At 45.2% G+C, this 25398-nt stretch overlaps 1 protein-coding gene across 11 annotated transcripts in view; it reads left to right on the top strand.

Moving 5' to 3' along the window:
• Positions 1 to 24090, top strand: part of SLC2A14 (solute carrier family 2 member 14) — a 60588-nt gene extending 36498 nt beyond the window's left edge. For all 11 annotated transcript variants that reach the window (XM_031016679.2, XM_055358605.2, XM_055358602.2 and 8 more), the window contains 9 exons: positions 5025 to 5117; positions 6075 to 6235; positions 7844 to 8084; positions 8979 to 9141; positions 10155 to 10342; positions 15558 to 15662; positions 17310 to 17411; positions 18861 to 19064; positions 22062 to 24090. In XM_031016679.2, coding sequence (XP_030872539.1) covers positions 5025 to 5117; positions 6075 to 6235; positions 7844 to 8084; positions 8979 to 9141; positions 10155 to 10342; positions 15558 to 15662; positions 17310 to 17411; positions 18861 to 19064; positions 22062 to 22280 — 1476 coding nt within the window. In that variant the 3' untranslated portion in view covers positions 22281 to 24090. The remainder of the gene's footprint in view (positions 1 to 5024; positions 5118 to 6074; positions 6236 to 7843; positions 8085 to 8978; positions 9142 to 10154; positions 10343 to 15557; positions 15663 to 17309; positions 17412 to 18860; positions 19065 to 22061) is intronic.
• The last annotated feature ends 1308 nt before the right edge of the window (positions 24091 to 25398 follow it).

The raw sequence follows: 25398 nt of genomic DNA, 5'->3' as shown, positions 1-25398 counted from the left end.
CTCTAGCCTGGACAACGGAGTGAGACTCCATCTCAAAAAAAATAAAAATAAAAAATTAGCCAGTCGTGGCGGTGTATGCCAGTAATCCCAGCCAGAGTGAGACTTCATCTCAAAAAAAAAAGAAGAAAAATGGTTACCATGTGAACCATCTTTTTTTTTTTTTTTTTTGAGACGAAGTTTCACTCTTGTTGCCCAAGTTGGAGTGCAATGGTGGAAGCTCGGCTCACCGCAACCTCTGCCCCCAGGTTCAAGCGATTCTCTTGCCTCAGCCTCCAGAGTAGCTGGGATTACAGGCTTGCGCCACTATGGCTGGCTAGTTTTGTATTTTTAGTAGAGATGTTGTTTCTCCATGTTGGTCAGGCTGGTCTTGAACTCCCAACTTCAGGTGATCCTCCTGCCTCAGCCTCCCAAAGATTACAAGTGTGAGCCACTGCGCCTGGCCCATGTTAACCATCTTTTAATACTTTATCTTACATTTATTTTATTACAGTTTTTAAAATATCTTTTCAGCTTTACTGAAGTATAATTGACAAATAAAATTGTGTACATTTAAAGTATGTGCACATGATGTTTTGATATACGTGTATATTGTGAAATTATTATCACAAGTTAGTTAACACGTTAACTTTTTTTTTTTTTTGAGATGGAGTCTCACTCTGTCACCCAGGGTGGAGTGCAGTGGCGCGATTTTGGCTCACTGTAACCTCTGCCTCCCAGGTTCAAGCGATTCTCTTGCCTCAGCCTCCCGAATAGCTGGGATTACAGGCACGTGCCACCATGCTCGGATAATTTTTGTATTTTTATTAGAGATGGGGTTTCACTATATTGGCCCGGCTGGTCTTGAACTCCTGATCTTGTGATCCACCTGCCTCGGCCTCCTAAAATGCTGGGATTATAGGCATGAGCCACCGTGCCTGGCCAATATGTTTCTTTTTATTTTTTTAATGTGGCTACTGAAATTTTCTTTTTTTTGTAAAATTGAACACTTGGTCACCCAGGGTGGTGTGCAGTGGCACGATCTAGGCTCACTGTAACGTCCGCCTCCCGGGTTCAAGTGATTCTCATGCCTCAGGCTCCCAAATAGCTGGGATTACAGGCGTGTGCCAGCACGCCTGGCTAATTTTTTTGTGTCTTTAGTAGAGATGGGGATTGGTGATATTGGCCAGGCTGGTATTGAATTCCTGAACTGGAGTGATCCATCCGCCCTCCTCAGCCTCCCAAAGTGCTGGGCTTACAGGTGTGAGCCACCATACCCAGCAGAAAAATTTTAAATTACATCTGTGGTTGGGCTGGGCACAGTGGCTCACGCCTGTAATCCCAGCAGTTTGGGAGGCCGAGACAGGCAGATCACAAGGTCAGGAGTTCGAGACCAGCCTGGCTAACATGATGAAACCCTGTCTCTACTAAAAATACAAAAAATTAGCCGGGCGTGGTGGCACACGCTTGTAGTCCCAGCTACTCAGGAGGCTGAGGCAGGAGAATTGCTTGAACCGGGGAGGCAGAGGTTGCAGTGAGCCGAGATCATGCCACTGCACACCAGCCTGGGTGACCAAGTGAGACTGCGTCTCAAAAAAAAAAAAAAAAAAAAATTACATCTGTGGCTCACATTATATTTGTATTGGACAGTACTGGCCTGGCTTTGTTCAATAATCATTGAAGATATTTGAGTAGGACACTGACACGATTCAAATTTTGATTTAGGATAATTCACCTAGCCCTGATGTGGAACGGATTCATTTTTGAAGAAGGGAGAGGAAAGAGGAAGGAAGACCTTCGTGAAAGTGGGACGGGCCTGAGAGCTGGGATTAGGCCCTTCAGGATCAACGGGAGTGATGGATGGATGATTTAAACCCAGTTTAGACAGGAAAATCAACATTTCTCAAATGTTTTCTTTCTTAATCCTGAGGACTTATTTTCTACAGTGTTATCAAATTCAAAGTGAACTCTGCCTACACTAACCTAATAAAGGAAGATTAAAAAGTTGCTTTAACAAAAGTCGTTCTTTATGAGGACTATTACAGATGCAAGCAAAGTTTTAGAGCAGTTACTAGCTTTTTGTGTGTGTCTTGAAATGCCATTTACATTGTTTTATGAAAGAGACAGTTTTCCCTGTCTTTACCTCAATGCGTTTAAAGCCTTGTGTTCCCTGACTTTAGATTTTATGTTTGTTTTCCACCTGGTTATCATACTAGCAAGCATCCATCCCACAAAGCTGCATGAAACTAGGATTGAGATTTACATTCTGCAGATTTAGATTCTAGGATTGAGATTTACATTCTGCAGATTTAGATTCTAGAATTGAAATTTACATTCTGCAGATAACTGCATTTGGAACTAAGCGACCTCAGATATTATTCTATTCATTCCTTTTTTTCTAGGCACACCTACATTAAAGTATTAGGTGTAAATTTTGTTTGTTTGTTTGTTTGTTTGTTTGAGACAGTCTCGCTGGCACCCAGGCTGGAGTGCAGTGACGCAATCTCAGCTGACTGCAACCTCTGCCTCCCAGTTTCAAGCAATTCTCCTGTCTCAGCCTCCTGAGTAGCTGGGACTACAGGCGCGCGCCATCACGGCCGGCTAATTTTTGTATTTTTAGTAGAGACGGGCTTTCACCATACTGGTCAGGCTGTAGGTGTAAATTTTGTAACATTCTCACTAACTTACTCTGTTTTGAAATTTACCCATCGCACCTCACATTTCCTCTTTTTTTTTTTTTTTAATAGAGATACAGAAAGATTTCAAAAGGAATCAAATGACACAGCATATGTGTTTGAGGGCATCTAGCCTCACTGGCCCATCCTGACATACTTAATCCCTCATGCCTCATCACCAGAGCTGTGACTGTGACTGAGCCAGGCTCCTCCCAAAGTACACTGAAGACCCAGCTCAACCAACCAGTCTCTCGAAGCACATCAGCAAACAGTTATATGGAGCAACTCTTCTCTAGTGGCCAGAGTGAAGGATTATCTACCTTGGACATCTCTGTTGCTTTGGGGGCCAGCCCAGTCCAGAACTGGTTTTTGAGCATCAGGTTCCTCCTAGGTCCCACTTGCTCAAGGAACACTTGTCTCAATATGCTCAACACACTATTTTTTTTTTCTTTTTTGAGGCAGGGTCTCACTCTGTTGCCCAGGCTGCATAGCTCACTGCAGCTTCTACCTCCTGGGCTCAAGTGATCCTCCCACCCCAGGCTCCCAAGTAGCTGGGTCTATAGGCGCCTGCCATTACCGTACTCAGCTAATTTTTTTTTTTTTTTTTGATAGAGAAGGGGTCTCAAAAAAAAAAAAGAGAGAGAGAGAGAAGGGGCCTCACTGTGTTGTCCAGGCTGGTCTCTCAAACTGCTAGGCTCAAGTGATCCTTCTGCCTCGACCTCCCAAAGGGCTGGGATTATAGATGTGAGCCACTGTGCCCAGGTCAACACATTTTTTAGATTCTCGAGACTCAGTTTAATTCCAATTGTAACCTTTAAAAATAATCCCAGCATTTGGGAGGCTGAGGCATGAGGGTCACTTGAGGCCGGGAGTTTGAGACCAGCCTTGGGCAATACAGTGAGATCCCATCTCTACAAAAAAGAAAGAAAAAGAAGGAAAATAAGAGAAGGGATGGAAAGTTATGAGACTAATGAAAAAAAAAGGCTCTCAAAGATAGTGAATGATGAGAGGAGAAAGAAGGGACTTTTACTAAAAGGAAAAAGATTTAACAGAGAGCATTGTACTGGCAGGGCCCTCCAGGGTATCGATGCTTAGTTGTGACTGAGGCATCTGGGAGGCTGCAGGCAAGGTCAGTTCTCCTACTGAAGCTCCCAGCCTGTGACCTACCCTGTCTGACTTGAAAGGAAAGGAATTTAACATAAGAAAGGTTGAAAGGATTGGTGGGGGTGCGGGAAAGGACATAGAAGATGGCTTCAGGTATAGAAATTGAGCTGCCCCAAGGTGGAAATCTAAAATAATATCCACTTGCCCAGCTGAATTATTCCAGGCAAGGTGAAGATGACTGGTTCTCCCCACTAAGAAATGTCTCTCTCTCTGTCTTTTTTTTTTTTTTTTTTTTTTTTTTTGAGACAGAGTCTTGCTCTGTTGCCCAGGTTGGAGTGCAGTGGCACAGTCTCGGCTCACTGCAACCTCCGCCTCTCAGGGTCAAGTGATCCTCCTGCTTCAGCCCCTCCTAGTATCTGGGATTACAGGCACACCCCACCATGCCCGGCTAATTTTTGTATTTTTAGTAGAAATGGGGTTTCACCATGTTGGCCAGGCTGGTCTCGAACTCCTGATCTCAGGTGATCCACCTGCCTTGGCCCACCTGCCTTGGCCTCCCAAAGTGCTGGGATGACAGGCATGAGCCACCGTGCCCGGCCAGAAATGTCTTATTTGTTAGGTTTGTAGTGAGCCAAGTGTTCTTTCTTCCCCAACCCGGGGGTTAGGTTAGGGATAGCAGAACAGTATTTAATAAACCAGAAGACTGAAATGGGGCCAGGATGCAGTGAGTAGATCCAGTAGGTTACATGGTCCTGAGAGATAAGAGACTCAAAGAGCCACCCAGCAGTGAAGACACAAACTACTACCACCTCCCCCTACCACCACCACTGGGCTTCCGTGGAGTCTGGGGTACAGATCAGACGGCACTGTATTTGTTTCCAAAATGATCAATTCTTAGTAATCCTACCCAAGGCTGTGTTGTCCTCTGCCCTCCCAGTTCATGAGTGGAATTCTATGCCTACCTTCACCTGATGCAGGTTTTTAAATATTTCCAAACTGACCAACCCAGTTTCTCTTAACTTCTTCCTTCTCCAATTTTCTTTTCCACTTTTACCAAGTTAACTTCACATTCTTATCTCCAGATAAGTTCTTTAGTATAATCTATTACTTTGTCTTCCCGATTAATTACCTAAATCTCATTTGATGTTTGTCCTTTTCATACCACTCATAGGTCAGATTCTCCTAATACAGCTCCATAATTAATAATAAACAGTCATCAATTACAAGTTTTAAGGACTATTCTCTCCTCCCTGTCCTCTGTCTCTCCAGGTCACCCCAGCTCTGATCTTTGCCATCGCAGTTGCTACAATCGGCTCTTTCCAGTTTGGCTACAACACTGGGGTCATCAATGCTCCTGAGACGGTGAGTGCCAGGCCACAAGAATTAGAATCTGGAATAGGGAAATTATTCCTTTAAGTAGGGTTTCAAGAATTCAGAATTTAAGGCCAGGCATGGTGGCACCTGCCTGGAGTCCCAGCTACTCCGGAGGCTGAGGCTTAAAGATCACTTGAGCCCAGGAGTTAAACACCATCCTGAGCAACACAGTTAGTGAGGGTCCCTCCCCCAACTAGGGGAATTAAACTTTGTATCTATCCTGTCCAAGACTGAAGATGGAGACAATATTGGTGGGGAAAATTAGTGGGGTCATTTAATCAAAGGAAAAAGCTCATTTACTCCTTATACCCTGGGCAGTGCTGTTCTTCCTCCCACTCTTTCACTCTGTAGTAATACACTTCCTGTATTATCCCTTAGGGGTTAGTTACCAAGCTGGCCAGGTTCGCTTAGCAGAGGGCTGGGGTGAACATCAGTGGTGCCACCTACTGGGATATTCAGGACAAATGAAAAATTACTATTCCAGGGAGAGTTAACATTAATTCCAATATGTTATCTGCCTCTTCCATTCCCGTCTATTTATTCCCTTGATTCTCTAGGGAGGAAATGATACCTAATATTTGTTTTGTTTGTTTGTTTGTTTTGAGATGTAGTCTCGCTCTGTCACCCAGGCCGGAGTGCAATGGCGCTATCTCGGCTCATCGCAAACTCCGCCCCACGGGTTCAAGCGATTCTCCTACCTCAGCCTCCCGAGTAGCTGGGATTACAGGCATGCGCCACCACAACTGGCTAATTTTGTATTTTTAGTAGAGACGGGGTTTCACCATGTTGGTCAGGTTGGTCTCCAACTCCTGACCTCAGGTGATCCACCCGCCTCGGCCTTCCAAAGTGCTGGGATTACAGGCGTGAGCCACTGCACCCAGCATATTTGTATCTTTTGTTCTCATCCAACTGTAATAGTCTGTCCTCCCACCTTTTATTTTGCAGATCATAAAGGAATTTATCAATAAAACTTTGACGGACAAGGCAAATGCCCCTCCCTCTGAGGTGCTGCTCACGAATCTCTGGTCCTGGTCTGTGGCCATATTCTCCATCGGGGGTATGATCGGCTCCTTTTCCGTCGGACTCTTTGTTAACCGCTTTGGCAGGTATTAACTAGAAACTGGGCAAGGAAGTGGGCTCTACCAGATGCACTGGGGACAAGTGTGGAGAGTTAGGGCAGGGAGGTGATGATGCCTTTTAATAAGAACACCTTGAATTCTAATCAAGGGAAACTAGCCCAACTGGCCCCGAATATGACTGCCCTTGCTTGGAGCTCTGCTACCCCGGAGAGCTCCCACCCAGCTGTGCAAGAGATGAACTGTGTGAGTGATTGGCCTTTGCAGTCCAGTTAGGGATAGTTCAGAATTATTCACTAGTAAGCTCAACTATGGGGTTTCCAGGAACATACTTAATTTACAAGATCCAAAGTTGATTACTTTTCTCAAAAAAAAAAAAAAACAAAAACTGGGGTCTCATATAAATGTTTTTGTTACCTCTACACAGGATTGGTAGGAATTATCTTTAGTCTATGGCAAATGTGGATAATGGCCAAAAAAAGAAAACTGAATCGTCTTTTTTTTTTTTTTTTTTTTTTTTTTGAGATGGAGTCTCTCTCTTGTCACCCAGGCTGGAGTGCAATGGTGCAATCTCAGCTTACTGCAACCTCTGCCTCCCGGGTTCAAGTAATTATCCTGCCTCAGCCTCCCAAGTAGCTGGGATTACAGGCGCCCACTACCACGCTCGGCTAATTTTTGTATTTTTAGTAGAGATGGGGTTTCACCATATTGGCCATGCTAGTCTCGAACTCCTGACCTCACGTGATCCGCCCACCTCAGCCTCCCAAAGTGCTAAGCTTACAGGCATGAGCCACTGCGCCTTGCTGAAAACTGAATCTTCTTATTTTATACTAGCTTAGTAATCTATTTTGGAAGGTAGAATATATTTTCAGTTATGACTGACAAAGGAACTGTTTTAATTTGCCAATTAGATATTCTAGAAATGCAAGAGTGTAATTCACATTTAAAAATTGCTAAGGCAACCTATTTTACTTGCTAATGTTCTTCCCCCTCTGCCCTCCCTCTGCCCAAGAAGCAGGGTCTTGCTCTGTCACCCAGGCTGGAGTGCAGTGGCGCAATCATAGCTCACTATAGCCTCGACCTCCCAGTCTCAAGCAATCCTCACACCTCAGCTCCCTGAGTAGCTGGGACTACCAGTGGGCACCATCATGCCTGGCTCCCAACTAGAAATGTTCTGATAATAGAAAGTAAAAAAGGGCTGGGCGTGGTGGCTCACACCTGCAATCCCAACACTTTCGGAGGCCGAGGTGGGTGGATCATGAGGTCAGGAGTTAAAGACCAGCCTGGCCAAGATGGTGAAACCCCATCTCTACTAAAATACAAAAAAATTAGCCGGGCATGGTGGCAGGCACCTGTTATCCCAGCTACTCGGGAGTATGAGGCAGAGAATTGCTTGAACCTGGGAGTCAGAAGTTGCAGTGAGCGGAGATTGCGCCACTGCACTCCAGCCTGGGCAACAGAGCGAGACTCTGTCTCAAAAAAAAAAAGAAAGAAAAGAAAAGAAAGTGAAAAAGAAAAGTTAGACCAAAAAAGGAGTTGATATAAGCCTGGAGAAGAGCAGAATAATGAGTACAGAAGAGGAGAAGTTAGGAGCCTCTCACTTTGCTAATTCCATGTTGTCTTTGATTAACCTTACAGGCGCAATTCAATGCTGATTGTCAACCTGTTGGCTGCCACTGGTGGCTGCCTTATGGGACTGTGTAAAATAGCTGAGTCAGTTGAAATGCTGATCCTGGGCCGCTTGGTTATTGGCCTCTTCTGCGGACTCTGCACAGGTTTTGTGCCCATGTACATTGGAGAGATCTCGCCTACTGCCCTGCGGGGTGCCTTTGGCACTCTCAACCAGCTGGGCATAGTTATTGGAATTCTGGTGGCCCAGGTACTCTAGAACTTCTCATACTTAATGAGTGTTAGTTTCATGGGTCATTAAAAAAGTTAACATAGGTGAAGCACTGAAGAATATCTGGCACATGTTCAATTACATATGGAAGTTTTAGATAATAGATAGTAGCTGAAGAAGCAGGTTGAGTAGAGAAAGGAAAAGAAGCACAATTTCTTTTTTCCTTTTTTCTTTTTTTTTTTTTTGAGAGGGAGTCTCACTCTGTCACCCAGGCTGGAGTGCAGTGGCATGATCTCGGCCCAACCTCTGCCTCCCGGGTTAAAGTGATTCTCATGCCTCAGCCTCCCGAGTAGCTGGGATTACAGGTGTGCACCACCACGTCCAGCTAATTTTTGTATTTTTAGTAGAGACAGGATTTCACCATGTTGGCCAGGCTGTTCTCAAATTCCTGACCTCAGGTGATCCACCCGCCTCGGCCTCCCAAAATACTGGGTTATAGGCGTGAGCCACTGTGCCCGGCAATTTTTTAATTTTTTTCAATGGTAAAATAATGTATGATTTTCTGAACTTTTGTTTTGTTTTGTTTCTGAGATGGAGTCTCACTTTGTCGCCCAGTCTGGAGGGCAGTGGCGCGATCTCGGCTCACTGCAACCTCCGCCTCCTGGGTTCAAGTAATTCTCTGCCTCAGCCTCCTGAGTAGCTGGGATTGCAGGTGCCCACCATCATGCCTGGCTAATTTTTGTATTTTTAGTAGAGACGGGGTTTCACCATCTTGGCCAGGCTGGTCTTCAACTCCTGATCCACCTGCCTCAGCCTTCCAAAGTGCTGGAATTACAGGCGTAAGCTACTGCGCCCAGCCAACTTTTTGTGTTTCAATGAACTTGTGGCCTGTGAATTATGGGGTTTATAGCATTATCTTTGTGTGGTTTCTAGATCTTTGGTCTGGAACTCATCCTTGGGTCTGAAGAGCTATGGCCGGTGCTATTAGGCTTTACCATCCTTCCTGCTATACTGCAAAGTGCAGCCCTTCCATGTTGCCCTGAAAGTCCCAGATTTTTGCTCATTAACAGAAAAAAAGAGGAGAATGCTACGCGGAGTGAGTATCTTTCACTCTTTAGTATACGAAGTATATGGTTGTGGTTTGTTTTAAGGGTGAGGGTACTGGATCTATTTTCTGTCGTACCCTTTCCCTGCCCGTCAGAATCCAAGTGAAGATGGTTCTGATTACTCTACTTCGTTTTTTCTTTTTTTGAGACAGAATCTCATGCTGTTGCCCATGCTGGAGTGCAGTGGTGCGATCTCGGTTCACTGCAACCTCCGCTTCCTGGGTTCTAAGCGATTCTCCTGCATCAGCCTCCGGAGTAGGTGGGATTATAGGCATGTGCCACCACCACCACGCCTGGCTACTTTTGTACTTTTTTTTTTTTGAGACAGAGTCTTGCTCTGTTGCCCAGGCTGTAGTGCAGTGGCGCAATCTCGGTTCACTGCAACCTCTGCCTCCCAGGTTCAAGTGATTCTCCTGCCTTAGCCTCCCGAGTAGCTGGGACTACAGGTGTGCGTGACACCACGCCAGCTAATTTTTTTTGTGTTTTTATTAGAGATGGAGTTTCACCATGTTGACCAGGCTGGTCTCAAACTCCTGACCTTGTGATTCGCCTGCCTTGGCCTCCCAAAGTGATGGGATTACAGGTGTGAGCTACCGCGCCCAACCCATCTAATCTGTATTTTTTTTTAAGTGAAAGCAAGTTTATTAAGAAAGTAAAGGAATAAAAGAATGGCTACTCGATAGACAAAGCAGCGACTAATTTGTATTTTTATTAGAGATGGGGTTTCACCATGTTAGCCAGGCTGGTCTCAAACTCACCTCAGGTGATCCACAAGCCTCGGCCTCACAAAATGCTGGGATTACAGGCACGAGCCACCGCGCTGGGCTCTGATTACTCTTGAGTAAAATTTTCAGCCCCTAAAGAATGAGGTGAGAGGGCAGGTTCAGGAATGGATGCTATCCATCACCTCACCTCCTGCGGCCCTTTCCTGGCTGCCTTACAGGAAGAATGAATTTGGGGCAGCACATTCTCTTTATCCTTTCCTCTTTCTTCTTTTCACCAGTCCTCCAGCGGTTGTGGGGCACCCAGGATGTATCCCAAGACATCCAGGAGATGAAAGATGAGAGTGCAAGGATGTCACAAGAAAAGCAAGTCACCGTGCTGGAGCTCTTTAGAGTGTCCAGCTACCGACAGCCCATCATCATTTCCATTGTGCTCCAGCTCTCTCAGCAGCTCTCTGGGATCAATGCTGTGAGTATGATACTTTAGGGTCAAATGTGTCTTAACAATATTTCACTTAAAATGCCGGGCGTGGTGGCGGTGTGCCTCTGTAGTCCCAGCTACTCAGGAGGCTGAGGCAGGAGAATCGCTTGAACCCGGGAGGCAAAGGTTGCAGTGAGCTGAGATTGCGCCATTGCACTCTAGCCTGGGTGACAGAGTGAGAAACTTCGTCTAAAAAAAAAAAAAGACAAAAATTAGCTGGACGTGGTGGTGCGCTACTCAGGAGGCTGAGGCCGGAGAATTGCTTGGATCCGGGAGGCGGAGGTTGCAGTGAGTGGAGATTGCGCCATTGCACTCCAGCCGGAGCAACCAGGGCAGAACTCCTTATAGAAAGAAAGAAAAAGAAAGAAAGAGAGAGAGAAAGAGAAAGAAAGAAAGAGAGAGAGAGAAAGAGAAAGAAAGAAAGAGAGAAAGAAAGAAAGAGAGAGAAAGGAGAGAGAGAGAGAAGAAAGGAAAGAAAGGAAAAAGAAAGAGAAAGAAAGGAAGGAAGGAAGGAAGGAAGGAAGGAAGGAAGGAAGGAAGGAAGGAAGGAAGGAAAGAAAGAAAGAAAAAAGAGCGAGCCTGGAAGGACACTGGCAATTCAGACTGAGCTGACTTTACCAGTCTCTATGTTTTTACAACTAGAATAGGGAGCATGATTGTTTAAAGAGTGTGGCAAAACAGAAGCTAGCATTTGGCAGGTAGCCCTTGTATTCCATGCAAATATCAGCTTCCTGCTATTGAGTGTGGATTGTGGGAAGAGAGTACTCCTGTGCCTTCTAGTCAATTGTGGATAAAATACGGATATGAAGAGCACCCTTGTACTTCATCCCCTGAGGGTTTTCCATTAGTCTTTGATCAATGGGATTAAATCATTTTGTAACAAAGCATTTTGCAAAACTTAGTATTTTGAGCATTTTAATACTAAGTTGGTTCTTGGCCTTTTCTCCTACCTAACACATCAGATATTTGTATTTGAAGTGGCAGTGCTTCTTGTGAGAGGTTACAAGCTGTTTTATCAGAATGTACAAGGAGCCAGGTGTGGTGGCTGCTCATGCCTGTAGTCCCAGTTACTACTCAGAGGTTGAGGTGGGAATATCACTTAAGCCAAGGAGTCAAGCCTGGGCAATATAGCATGACCCTGTCTTAAAAAAAAAAAAAACTTGGGAGGAAATACACAGTAGTTAGAAAAAGCCTCCTAGGTGATTTTGATGAATCCCAGTCTCAAATTTCCTCATTTGGAAATGATAATGTAGGCCACACAAATTACTGGAGAAAAATGTGCTCCCGAGACTTTCCAGAGCAGCAGAGCTGGGACTAGGCAGGTGAGGCAGCTACGTGCAAGTGTAGCCCTGAGAATGAGCACCTCTTTAAAGAATGTACCTTGCGTTAGTTCTGTGCCTGTTTAAAAAAAAAAAGAAAGAATAAAAGAATGCACCTGAGGCAACTCCCTAGCTGCCTCGCCACAGTCTGGGCCCTGCAAAACAGGGTCAGAAAAAAATCACCTGTGGGAAATTACAGATGATCCATGAGCATTCTGAGGAACAGACTCCTCCCACTTCAGAGTGTGGTATGTGCATACTTTCTTTCTTTCTTTCTTTCCTTTTCTTTTCTTTTCTTTCTTTTTTTTTTTTGTGAGACAGAGGAGTCTCACTTTGTCACCCAGGCTGGAGTGCAGTGGTACAATCTCGGCTCACTGCAACCTCTGCCTCCGGGTTCAAGCGATTCTTCTTCCTCAGCCTCCCAAGTAGCTGGGACTACAGGCACGTGCCACCATGCCCAGCTAATTTTTTGCATTTTTAGTAGAGATTGGGTTTCTCTGTGTTAGCCAAGATAGTCTCAATCTCCTGACTTTGTGATCTGCCCGCCTCGGCCTCCCAAAGTGCTGGGATTACAGGCATGAGCCACCGCGCCTGGCTCTTTCTTTCTTTTTTTTTTTTTGAGAGGTAGTCTTGCTCTGTCGCCCAAGCTAGAGTGCAGTAGCGCAATATCAGCTCATAGCAACCTCTACCTCCTGGGTTCAAGTGATTCTCCTGCCTCAGCCTCCCAAGTAGCTGGAATTACAGGCGGCCAACACCACATGCAGCTAATTTTGTATTTTTAGTAGAGACGGGCTTTCACCATGTTGACCAGTCTGGTCTTGAACTCCTGGCTTCAAGTGATCCACCCGCCTCGGCCTCCCAAAGTGCTAGGATTACAGGCATGAGCCACCATGCCCAGCCTGTACATTAATTATTGTTGGACCAAAGTGGCTCCCAATTTAGTCAATGAGCGGATTTTGCTCCACATATAATCATCACCCAAAGTTAGCTGCACCAGAATTATGGGGGATGGGATTCCTGAGTCGGCTGAATCCAGAGTCTCCGTGTAAGAGGGCTGGAAATTGCCTGTAAAAAAATAAATCTGGGCCGGGGGCGGTGGCTCATGCCTCTAATCCCAGCACTTTGGGAGGCTGAGGCTGGCAGATCACCTGAGATCAGGAGTTCGAGACCAGCCTGCCCAACATGGCAAAAGCCTGTCTCTACTTAAAATATAAAAATTAGCCGGGCGTGGTGGACGCATCATCTAAAAATCAGTCAATCAATCAATCAGTCTGATGCATAGCAGGCTTGGAAATCACTTTTCCAACCTACTTTTGTGCAAACGATGTATTCTTTTTTTTTTTTTTTTTTTTGAGACAGAGTCTCTGTCACCCCGGCTGGAGTGTAGTGGCACGATCTCGGCTCACTGCAACCTCCGCTTCCTGGGTTCAAGTGATTCTCCTGCCTCAGCCTTCTGAGTAGCTGGGATTACCGGCGTGCACCACTTTGCCTGGCTAATTTTGTGGTTTTAGTAGAGACAGGGTTTTTCCAGGTTAGTCAGGCTGGTCTCGAACTCCTGACCTCAAGTGATCTGCCCGCCTACGCCTCCCAGAGTGCTGGGATTACAGGTGTGAGCCACCTCACCTGGCCCAAGAAGTTTTATTGAGATGTGTACATGTACATTAGGTTTTTGATGTGTAGGCATTGTGATAAGGTAGATAATTGTGACTATTTATTGCTTGTTTAAACTGCTCAAGTAATTACTTTTGTACCAACCTAATATCTTTCCCCACAAGCTTGACGTCATCACCTAGTATGTTGAGGTTTTGTTTTGTTTTGTTTTGAGACAGAGTCTTATCCGTTGCCCAGGCTGGAATGCAGTGGCTCGATCTCGGCTCACTGCAACCTCTGCCTCCCAGGTTCAAGTGATTCTCCTGCCTCAGCCTCCCAAGCAGCTGGGATTATAGGTACCCACCACCACACCCAGCTAATTTTTTTATTTTTATTACAGACAGGGTTTCACCATGTTGGCTAGGCTGGTCTTGAACTCCTGACCTCAGGTTATCCACCAGCCTCAGGCTCCCAAATTGCTGGGATTACAGGAATGAACCACTGTGCTCGGCCAGCAACCTTACACTTTAGCGCAGTGCCTAGTAAATAACAAACATAGTAATTTATTTAATATATATTAAATTGCAATAGTAGCTGGTGTTATTTCATAAAACACTTCAAAAGGGCCTAGGCCTAGGAAATACAGCCCAATCTCTGCTTATTCAAGGAGCAGGATAAGGTTATTCAATTAGTTCACTATCAAATTGAGACATCAATGTGCCTATCAGTGTTTTGAGGGTTTGGGGAAGAGTCAATTAAAAAAGCATTTAGCTGGGCCTAATGGCACATGCCTATAATCCCAGCAATTTGGGAGGCTGAGAGGCAGGAGGATCACTTGGAGACCAAGAGTTTAGGACCAGCCTGGGCAACATAGTGAGTTGCTGTCTCAACTTATAAAAAAGAAACCAGTTAGTAGGAATTACACTTTCTTTTTTTTTTTTTTGAGATGGAGTCTTGCTCTGTCACCCAGGCTGGAGTGCAGTGGCACCATCTCGGCTCACTGCAAGCTCTGCCTCCCAGGTTCACGCCATTCTCCTGCCTCAGCCTCCCCAGTAGCTGGGACTACAGGCGCCCGCCACCACGCCTGGCTAATTTTGTTTTTGTATTTTTAGTAGAGACAGGGTTTCACCACGTTAGCCAGGATGGTCTCGATCTCCTGACCTCGTGATCTGCCCGCCTCGGCCTCCCAAAGTGCTGGGATTACAGGCGTGAGCCACTGCGCCCAGCCTACACCTTCATATAAGTTGGTGAAGTAGACATAAGCAAGAGGAAATGGAACAGTGGGAATAAGCATAGTTAGAAGCAACAATGGACATTAGTAGCTAAAATTGAGAACATTTAAAAAGAGAAAGGAGGGCGAGGTGCAGTGGCTCACGCCTGTAATCCTAGCGCTTTGGGAGGCTGAGGTGGGTGGATCACAAGGTCAGGAGTTCAAGACCAACCTGGCCAACATGGCGAAACCATGTCTCTACTAAAAAAATACAAAAATTGGCCAGGCGTGGTGGCTCACGCCTGTAATCCCAGCACTTTGGGAGGCCGAGGCGGGTGGATCATGAGGTCAGGAGATCAAGAACATCCTGGCTAACATGGTGAAACCCTGCCTCTACTAAAAATACAAAAAATTAGCCAGGCCTGGTGGCACATGCCTGTAATCCCAGCTACTTGGGAGGCTGAGGCAGGAGAATCGCTTGAACCCAGGAGGTAGAGGTTGCAGTGAGCCGAGATCGTGCCACTGCATTCCAGCCTGGGCAACAAAGAGAGACTCCATCTCACAAAAAAAAAAAAAAAAAAAATACAAAAATTAGCTGGGCGCGGTGGCAGGAGCCTGTAATCGTGCCACTGCACTCCAGCCTGGGTGACAGATTGAGACTCTGTCAAAAAATAAAAAGAGAAAGGAGATAAGATTCAGAAGATAATTCATTTGCAGAAGAGATATTAGGATTGAACAAAAATTGTAGTAAAAGGACTTCTTACCTCCTGGGACTTTTAAGTATTTTTTAAATTTTATTTTATGGTGACAGAGTCTCGTTCTGTCTGGCCTCCCAAGTAGCTGGGACTACAGGTGTGTGCCACCATGCCTGGCTAATTTTTGTATTTTTAGTAGAAACAGGGTTTCACCATATTGGCCAGGCTGGTCTCAAACTCCTGACCTCAGGCGATCTGCTTGCCTTGGCCTCCCAAAGTGCTGGGATTACAGGCCTGCGCAACCACGCTCAGCCTTAAGTATTTTTTGAGGGTTCTGTGTAACTGGTGTGCAGAATTTTATCAAAGCTGCGTGTTTTCTTTTCTACTAGGTGTTCTATTACTCAACAGGAATCTTCAAGGATGCAGGTGTTCAAGAGCCCATCTATGCCACCATCAGCGCGGGTGTGGTTAATACTATCTTCACTGTAGTTTCTGTAAGTTGGATGGTTTGATAATTTTGGGGGGAGAAATGAATCCTTGCTACAGATGTTCAAAGATGGATTGCATGGCCGCACCGTTATTTAGTTACACCTTTTTTGTTATTTATTTATTTTTTTTAAATTTTTTGAGACAGAGTCTTGCTCTGTTGCCCAGGCTGGAGTGCAGTGGTGCAATCTCGGCTCACTGCAACCTCAGCCTCCTGGGTTCAAGTGATTCTCCTGCCTCAGCCTTCCGAAGTAGCTCGGATACAGGCGTGCGCCACCACGCCCAACTCATTTTTGTATTTTTAGTAGAGACGGGTTTTCGCCATGTTGGGCAGGCTGGTCTTGAACTCCTGACCTCTGGTGATCCACCTGCCTAGGCCTCCCAAAGTACTGGGATTACAGATGTGAGCCAGCGTGCCCGGACTGTTGTTTAATTTTCCTTTGGAAAAAAGAGATACATTCAATGCTGAATGTAGTCTTCATTCTTCAAGCAAATATGGGATGGATGGGAAAAGAGGAAGTATAGAAGGGACTATACAGTATGCTTTGAACTTGGAATTGGAGGAGAGGTGTTTGGAAAAACTTTCAAACTGTTATTCCTCTGTTTTTACACTAAAACAACAATAATAACAGATTTCTGTGACCCCCAAAATATATAAGGATTTGTCCCCATCAAGTAAGCAATCAGTTCCGTAGTGGACACTATCTAGGTGTCCTGTGATTTAATTCTGACACTACCTGGAGATAGCATCAGATCTCACAGGTTGGTGGCCCAGTTCCCAAGACTGCCCCCAACTCCTGATGCCAGTCACAAGCTCCAGGTTGTTTTACCTGTGCTTCTGACTCACCAGCTGTAGATCAGGATTCCCATGACACCCTCTTTGGGTTTGATTAATTTGCTACAGTGGCTCACAGAACTCAGGAAAATTGTTTCCTAGTTTGATTTAAAGGATATTTTAAAGCACAGAAATAAAGAACCAGATGAAGAGATTCACGGGGCGAGGTCTGGAGGGATCCTGAGCATGGGAGCTTCTGTCTCTGTGGGGTTGGGGTGCACTCCTAGCACATAGATGAGTTGTTGCTGACCTTCCTGTCAGCTTTCACAGGTTCAGATATCTGGAAGCTCCCCACACCCTGCCTTTTGGGCCTTTTATGCAGACTTAATTGGTTCTCCATGATTGAAGCATGGACAACTGTTCTGACATGTGATTGGACAAAAAGGGAATGATCTGAACCCAGCTGGGTCTGTCTGCTTAGATTATTTGTTGGCCTCTCTGTAGCGTTTCTTCCTGTAGGGTATGGGGCAGGACCCTCTCTGAAATGAGGGTTTTATGACCCACAGTCAGATTAGCATCCTGCCAAGTGGGAGGGCAAGAGAAAGTCAGAGAAGAATTCTGGTATCTGAGGCCTGCTTCTGAGGCCTGAAGCATCCCAACATTATGGCAAAAGACTCTACCAAGGGCTATGGGGATTTTGAGCCAGGACCTGTGAATGGAACACAATATGTATGTATATAAAATCATAAATCACAGGAGGGGTATCCATAACAAGTGTTGTTATGGATATGCCTGCTGTTGGTAAGGCAGATTTCAAGTAGCTCAGATGCTGTTTTCATGGAAAGGAAAACTGAAGTTTCATGTCATATTCTTCTTCCAGCTATTTCTGGTGGAAAGGGCAGGAAGAAGGACTCTGCATATGATAGGCCTTGGAGGGATGGCTTTTTGTTCCATGCTCATGACTGTTTCTTTGTTATTAAAGGTAAGTGCTCTTTGAGTGAAGAAAAGCAAGGGAGGGGGAAAGAAGAGAGGTTACAGTTGACTTCTGTGACACAAGGGGTGGGTTGTTAGGTTGCAGTTTGTCAATAAAGTCAGAGGAGAGAAGCAGGATGCCCAGAGTTTAAGAAACATGGGTCATCAGAGAACTGGAGGTAAACTGTTAGAATCTTTACATTTAGAGAACATTATTATGGTTTATAAAATAAATTATCTAATTTAATTCTTTTTTTTGTTTGTTTGTTTGTTTGAGACGGAGTTTTGCTCTTGTTGCCCAGGCTGGAGTGCAGTGGTGCAATCTCGGCTCACCACAACCTCTACCTCCTGGGTTCAAGTGATTCTCCTGCATCAGCCTCCCGAGTAGCTGTGATTACAGGCATGCACCGCCACGCCCAGCTAATTTTTTATTTTTAGTAGAGACAGGGTTTCTCCATGTTGGTCAGACTGGTCTCGAACTCCCGACCTCAGGTGATCCACCTGCCTCGGCCTCCCAAAGTGCTGGGATTACAGGCATGAGCCACTGTGCCCTGCCTAATTTAATTCTTAAAATAATATCAAGGTAATCACACTTTATGGATGATGACGGGGTCTCAGTACAAAGTGACATATATGAGATCACATAGATGGGATTCAAAAATCCAAGGCTGGCTGAGTGCAGTGCTTCATTCCTGTCATCTTAACACTTTGGGAGGCCAAGGTGAGAGGATTGCTTGAGCCCAGAAGTTCAAGACCAGCCTAGGCAACATGGCAAGAAACTGTCTCTAAAAAAAAAAAAAAAGTATTTTTTTGTTTTTGTTTTTTGTTTTTTGAGACAGGGTCTTGCTCTGTCACCCAGTCGGGAGTGCAATGTCGCCATCTCGGCTCACTGCAATCTCTGCCTCCCAGGCTTCATTGATTCTCTTGCCTCAGCCTCCCTGGTAGCTGGGATTACAGGCATGCGCCACCACACCCAGCTAATTTTTGTGTTTTTTAGTAGAGACAGGGTTTCACCATGTTGGCCAAGCTGGTCTCCAACTCCTGACCTCAAATAATCCACTCACTTCACCCTCCCAAAGTGCTGGGACTATTGGCGTGAGCCACAGTGCCCAGCCAAAAAAACAACGAAAACCTTTTGTTTAATTAGCCAGGTGTGGTGGCACATGCCTCAAGTCCCAGCTATTTGAGAGGCTGAGGTGGGAGGATTGCTTAAGCCCAGGAGGTGGATGATGCAGTGAGCTGTTATAGCACCACTGCACTCTAGCCTGGGCAATAGAGTAAGACCCCGTCTCAAAAAATAAATATAAAAATAAAAATAAATCCAAGCCTTTTGATTCCACAGCCACTGTTTGTATTGTACGTCAGGACAGGAGGAGCTTGCCATTAGTTGCCTCTGGGAACCTAGATCCTGGGTTACACTGTCTTTAAACTTAATCTTCTGTGTTCCTTCCTCTTACAGAATCACTATAATGGGATGAGCTTTGTCTGTATTGGGGCTATCTTGGTCTTTGTGGCCTTTTTTGAAATTGGACCAGGCCCCATTCCCTGGTTTATTGTGGCCGAACTCTTCAGCCAGGGCCCCCGCCCAGCTGCGATGGCAGTGGCCGGCTGCTCCAACTGGACCTCCAACTTCCTAGTCGGATTGCTCTTCCCCTCCGCTGCTGTAAGTAAACTCACCTTATCTATGTATCTATCTATGTATCTATCTATGTATCTATCTATCTATCTATCTATCTATATATATATTTTTTTTTTTTTTTTTTTTTGAGACTGAGTCTCAGCCTGGTGTGCAGTTGCCCGATCTCAGCTCACTGACAAGCGATTCTCCTGCCTCAGCCTCCTGAGTAGCTGGGACTACAGGCACCTGCCACCGCGCCCAGCTAATTTTTGTATGTTTAGTAGAGATGGGGTTTCCCCATGTTGGCCAGGATGGTCATGATCTCTTGACCTGGTGATCTGCCCGCCTTGGCCTCCCAAAGTGCTGGGATTACAGGCGTGAGCCCCCATGCCCGGCCAACTCACCTTATCTTAAAACCAGCCTACGTAGGCTGACATATTGAAGATACACCTTAATAATACAGTAGTCAGGCTGGGCGAGGTGGCTCACTCCTGTAATCCCAGCACTTTGGGCGGCTGAGGCGGGCAGATCACCTGAGGTCGGGAGGTAGAGACCACTCTGACACTCTGACCAACATGGAGAAACCCTGTCTCTACTAAAAATGCAAAATTAGCTGGGCATGGTGGGGCATGCCTGTAATCCAAGCTACTTGGGAGGCTGAGGCAGGAGAATCGCTTGAGCCCGGGAGGCGGAGGTTGCGGTGAGCTGAGATTGGGCCATTGCACTCCAGCCTGGGCAACAAGACAGAAACTCCGTCTCAAAAAATATATGTAATAATAATAATAATACAGTAGTCCCTCCTTATCTGCAGTTTCAGTTACCTGCAGTCTAAAAATATTAAATGGAAAATTCCAGAAATAAACAAATAATAAGTTTTAAATTGCACCCGGGAGCAGTGGCTCAAAGCCGGTAATCCCAGGACTTTGGGAGGTGGAGGCGGGCGGATCACTTGAAGTCAAGAGTTCGAGATTAGCCTGACCATCATGGCGAAACACCATCTCTGCTAAAAATACAAAAATTAGCCAGGCGTGGTGGCACAAACCTGTAGTCCTAGCTACTTGGGAGGCTGAGGCAGAAGAATCGCTTGAAACCAGGAGGTGGAGTTCGTGGTGAGCCAAGATCTTGCCATGACACTCCAGCCTGGGTGACAGAGCTAGACTCCATCTCAAAAACAAAACAAAAAAATTTATGAATAGAGACAGGGGCTTGCTATGTTGGCCAGGCTGGTCTCAAACTCCTGGGCTCAAGTGATCCTCCCACCTCAGCCTCCCAAAGTGCTGGGATTACAGGCATGCACCACTGTGCCCAGCTTAAGAATATATCTTTTGTCCATAAAATTGTGAAGAAGAAAAAAGAAGATGGGTGAGGTGGCTCACGCCTGTAATCCCAGCACTTTGGGAGGCTGAGGTGGGAGGATCACAAGGTCAGGAGTTCGAGACCAGCCTGGCCAATATTGAGAAACCCCGTCTCTACTAAAAATTCAAGAAATTAGCTGGGTGTGGTGGCAGGTGCCTGTAATCTCAGGTACTTGGGAGGCTGAGGCAGGAGAATTGCTTGAACATGGGAGGCAGAGGTTGCAGTGAGCCGAGCTTGCACCATTACACTCAAGCCTGGGCAATAAGAGCGAAACTCCATCTCAAAAACAAAAACAAAAACAAAAAAACAAAAAAAGAAACAAAACTGGCCAGGCACGGTGGCTCACACCTGTAATCCCGGCACTTTGGGAGATCAAGGCGAGAGGATCACCTGAGGTTGGGAGTGTGAGACCAGCCTGACCAACATGGAAAATCCCCACCTCTACTAAAAATACAAAATTTGCCAGGTTTGGTGGTGCATGCCTGTAATCCCAGCTACTCAGGAGGCTGAGGCAGGAGAGTCGCTTGAACCTGGGAGGCGGAGGATGCGGTGAGCAGAGCTCATGCCATTGCACTCCAGCCTGGGCAACAAAAGCGAAACTCCGTCTCAAAAACAAAAAAAAACAAAAAAAACAAAAAAAAAACTGGATAACTGGGGACTACTGTAATTACTGATGCTATGAAAGATTAGACATCAAGGGCTATAAACCAGATTTTCAACAATACATAGAAAAAAATGACGGCAGAAAAGATTGAAATGGGATGGCAAAACTGGGAACCATTCATTTTTTATTATTTGAGACGGAGTCTCACTCTGTTGCCCACGGTGGAATGCAGTGGCTCACTCTCGGCTCACTGCAACCTCTGCCTCCTGGGATCAAGTGGTTCTCTTGCCTCAGCCTCCTCAGTAGCTGGGATTACAGGCACGTGCCACCACTCCCAGCAATTTTTTTTTTTTTTTTTTTGTATTTTTAGTAGAGACGGGGTTTTGCCATGTTGGCCAGGCTGGTCTCAAACTCCTGGCCTCAAGGGATCCACCCGCCTCAGCCTCCCAAAGTGCTGGAATTACAGGCATGAGCCACCACACCCAGCTCAGCAACACAGATTTTAAAAATAATACTCAAGGCCAGGTGCAGTGGCTCACGCCTGTAATCCCAGCACTTTGGGAGGCCAAGGCGGGCGGATCACAAGGTCAGGAGTTTGAGACCAGCCTGGCCAATATGGTGAAACCCCATCTCTGCTAAAAATACAAAAATTAGCCAGGCGTGCTGGTGGGCGCCTGTAGTCCCAGCTACTCAGAAGGCTGAGGCAGGAGAATCGCTTGAACCCAAGAGGAGGAGGTTGCAGTGAGCCGAGATCCTGCCATTGCACTCCAGCCTGGGTGACAGAGCGAGACTCCATCTCCAAATAATAATAATAATAATAATACTCAAAAGTCCAAAAATACTCAGTAGACATTTGGAAGCTTCTAACTTTAATGAAAAAGAATGACAGAAAGAAAAATACAGAGAAATATAGTAAGTTAGCAATAGAATCATAAGCAAATCTCTGAAGAAACCTTTATGTTTTCATTAAATATGGAAGGGTTATAGCTTGAAGCCTATTGGAAATATGAATGTGAAGGAAATTGAATTTGTCAATGACCAGATTTTTATATCAACCTTTCTTTTTTCTGTCCTTTCACTAGTACTATTTAGGAGCCTACGTTTTTATTATCTTCACCGGCTTCCTCATTACCTTCTTGGCTTTTACCTTCTTCAAAGTCCCTGAGACCCGTGGCAGGACTTTTGAGGATATCACACGGGCCTTTGAAGGGCAGGCACACGGTGCAGATAGATCTGGAAAGGACGGCGTCATGGAGATGAACAGCATCGAGCCTGCTAAGGAGACCACCACCAATGTCTAAGTCGTGCCTCCTTCCACCTCCCTCCCAGCATGGGAAAGCCACCTCTCCCTCAACAAGGGAGAGACCTCATCAGGATGAACCCAGGACTGCTTCTGAATGCTGCTACTTGATTCCTTTCTCATCCCATGCACTCCATGAGCACCCCAAGGCTGCGGTTTGTTGGATCTTCAATGGCTTTTTAAATATTTTATTTCCTGGACATCCTTTTCTGCTTAGGAGAGACCGAGTGAACCTACCTTCATTTCAGGAGGGATTGGCCGCTTGGCATGTGACAACTTTGCCAGCTTTTCCTCCCTTGGGTTCTGATATTGCCGCACTAGGGGATATAGGAGAGGAAAAGTAAGCTGCCGTTCCCCCAACCTCAGACTTACCAGGAAGCAGATACATATGAGTGTGGAAGCCGGAGGGGGTTTATGTAAGAGCACCTTCCTCACTTCATACAGCTCTACGCGGCAAATTAACTTGAGTTTTATTTATTTTATCCTCTGGTTTAATTACATAAATATTTATTTTTTAAGTGTAATTTTGCCAAATAATAAAAACAGAAGGAAATTGAGATTAGAGGGAGGTGTTTAAAGAGAGGTTATAGAGTAAAAGATTTGATGCTGGAGAGGTTAAGGTGCAATAAGAATTCAGGGAGAAATGTTGTTCATTATTGGAGGGTAAATGATGTGGTGCCTGAGGTCTGTACGTTACCGCTTAACAATTTCTGTCCTTCAGATGGAAACTCTTTGATTTCCCAGAAAAGTTGTATGCCTATTTAATAAAGCTACTGATTTCCTTTGGAACTTTATCTTTAAGATAATAGTTTACATGTAGTAGTACTTGAAATCTAGGATTATTAACTAATATGGGCATTGTAGTTAATGGCGGTTGATGGGTTCTAATTTTGGATGGAGTCGAGGGAAGGGAAAGTGATTTCTAGAAAGCCTGTTCCCCTCACTGGACGAAATAACTCCTTGTAGTAGTCTCATTACTTTTGAAGTAATCCCGCCACCTATCTCGTGGGAGAGCCATCCAAATGAGAAACCTAAAATAATTGGTTCTTGGTAGAGATTCATTATTTCTCCACTTTGTTCTTTCTTTAGGAGATTTTAGGTGTTGATTTTCTGTTTTATTTTAACTCATACCTTTAAAGGAATTCCCCGAAGAATGTTTATAGCAAACTTGGAATTTGTAACCTCAGCTCTGGGAGAGATTTTTTTCTGAGCGATTATTATCTAAAGTGTGTTGTTGCTTTAGGCTCACGGCACGCTTGCGTATGTCTGTTACCATGTCACTGTGGTCCTATGCCGAATGCCCTCAGGGGACTTGAATCTTTCCAATAAACCAGGTTTAGACAGTATGAGTCAATGTGCAGTGCAGCCCACACTTGAGAGGATGAATGTATGTGCACTGTCACTTTGCTCTGGGTGGAAGTACGTTATTGTTGACTTATTTTCTCTGTGTTTGTTCCTACAGCCCCTTTTTCATATGTTGCTCAGTCTCCCTTTCCCTTCTTGGTGCTTACACATCTCAGACCCTTTAGCCAAACCCTTGCCAGTGACAGTATTTTGGTTCTCAGTTCTCACTGTTCCCTCTGGTCGTGGAGACTTTGAATAAAAATGCACATAGCTATGGAGTGGGGTTTAGCTGGAAATGTGGCCTTCCAACTTCACGTCAACTTCTGGCTCCTCAAACAGTTTGGCAGTAAGGCAGGGAAGTTGTTTTCCTATTTCTCACTGAGAAGATTGTGAATATTTCCATATGGATTTTCCATTATTGTTAGTTTGATTCTTTGTTTTAAAATAAAAATTCTGAATGTACACGACATCACGAGCACATTATTTATTTATTTTTTGCCGTTCCTGTAACAACAAAATCAGCTTTAAATCCTGAGTTGGCTACTCAGTACCTGTTGTGACCTTGAGACTTGTATGAGACTCTGTTCTTAGAGTCTCATACATAAGAGAATAGCAATATTTGGCCGGGCCCGGTGGCTCACGTCTGTAATCCCAGCACTTTGGGACGCAAAGGAGGGTGGATCACCTGAGATCAGGAGTTTGGGACCACCTGGCCAATATGGTGAAACTCTGTCTCTACTAAAAATACAAAAATTAGCCAGGTGTGGTGGCAGGTGCCTGTAATCCCAACTACTCGGGAGGCTGAGGCAGGAGAATCGCTTGAACCCAGGAGGCAGAGGTTGCAGTGAGCCAAGATTGCGCCATTGCACACCAGCCTGGGGGATGAAAGCGAGACTTTGTCTCAAAAAAAAAAAAAAAAAGAGAATAGCAATATGTGTTTATTATGCAGATTAAGTGAAAAAGCCTTCGTGCCTTGCTTTTCATACTTGATGAATTATGTTGCTTTCTTTCCCCAGTGAGAACTAGTTATTATTTTTTTCTGTTTTTCTCGTGTTCCTTTCCACTTCCTTCCTCCTCCAGTCTTTGCTCTCTACAATTCATCCCACACTGCTGTCAGGGCATCCATGTGACATACAGCAGTCCCTTGCCATCCCCAGGGGACTGGTTCCCAGACCCCTTCTTAGATAACAAAATTCAGGGATACTCAAGTCCCTTATATAAAATGCATATAGTCTGGGTGCAGTGGCTTATGCCTGTAATCCCAGAACTTTGCGAGGCCAAGACAGGCAGATCACGAGGTCAAGAGATCCAGACCATCTTGGCCAACATGGTGAAACCCCGTCTCTACTAAAAATACAAAACTTAGCTGGGCGTGGTGGCATGCACCTGTAGTCCCAGCTACTCAGGAGGCTGAGGCAGGAGAATCCTTTGAACCTGGGAGAAGGAGTTTGCAGTGAGCTGAGATCATGCCACCGCACTCCAGCCTGGTGACAGAGCAAGACTTGGTCTCAAAAAAAAATGCATATAATTATTATTGTGATGATTTAAATGCAAATAATCTATGCACATCATCTCATGCACTTTAAATCATCTCTAGATTACTTTTAATACCTAATACAATGTAAATAATTGTTAAACTGTATTGTTTTTTATTGTTGTATTGTCTTTTTTTCCAAATATTTTCCATCTGTAGTTCTTTGCATCTGCAGATACAGAAGTCGGACTGTATATCACTATCCTACTTAAAATCCTTCGGCCGGGCACGGTGGCTCACA

The sequence above is a fragment of the Gorilla gorilla genome, chromosome 10, assembly GCF_029281585.2.
Source record: "Gorilla gorilla gorilla isolate KB3781 chromosome 10, NHGRI_mGorGor1-v2.1_pri, whole genome shotgun sequence".
Lineage (NCBI taxonomy): Eukaryota > Metazoa > Chordata > Mammalia > Primates > Hominidae > Gorilla > Gorilla gorilla.
The sequence above is the reverse complement of the archived record's forward strand: the minus strand, read 5'-3'. Positions and strand labels throughout refer to the sequence as shown.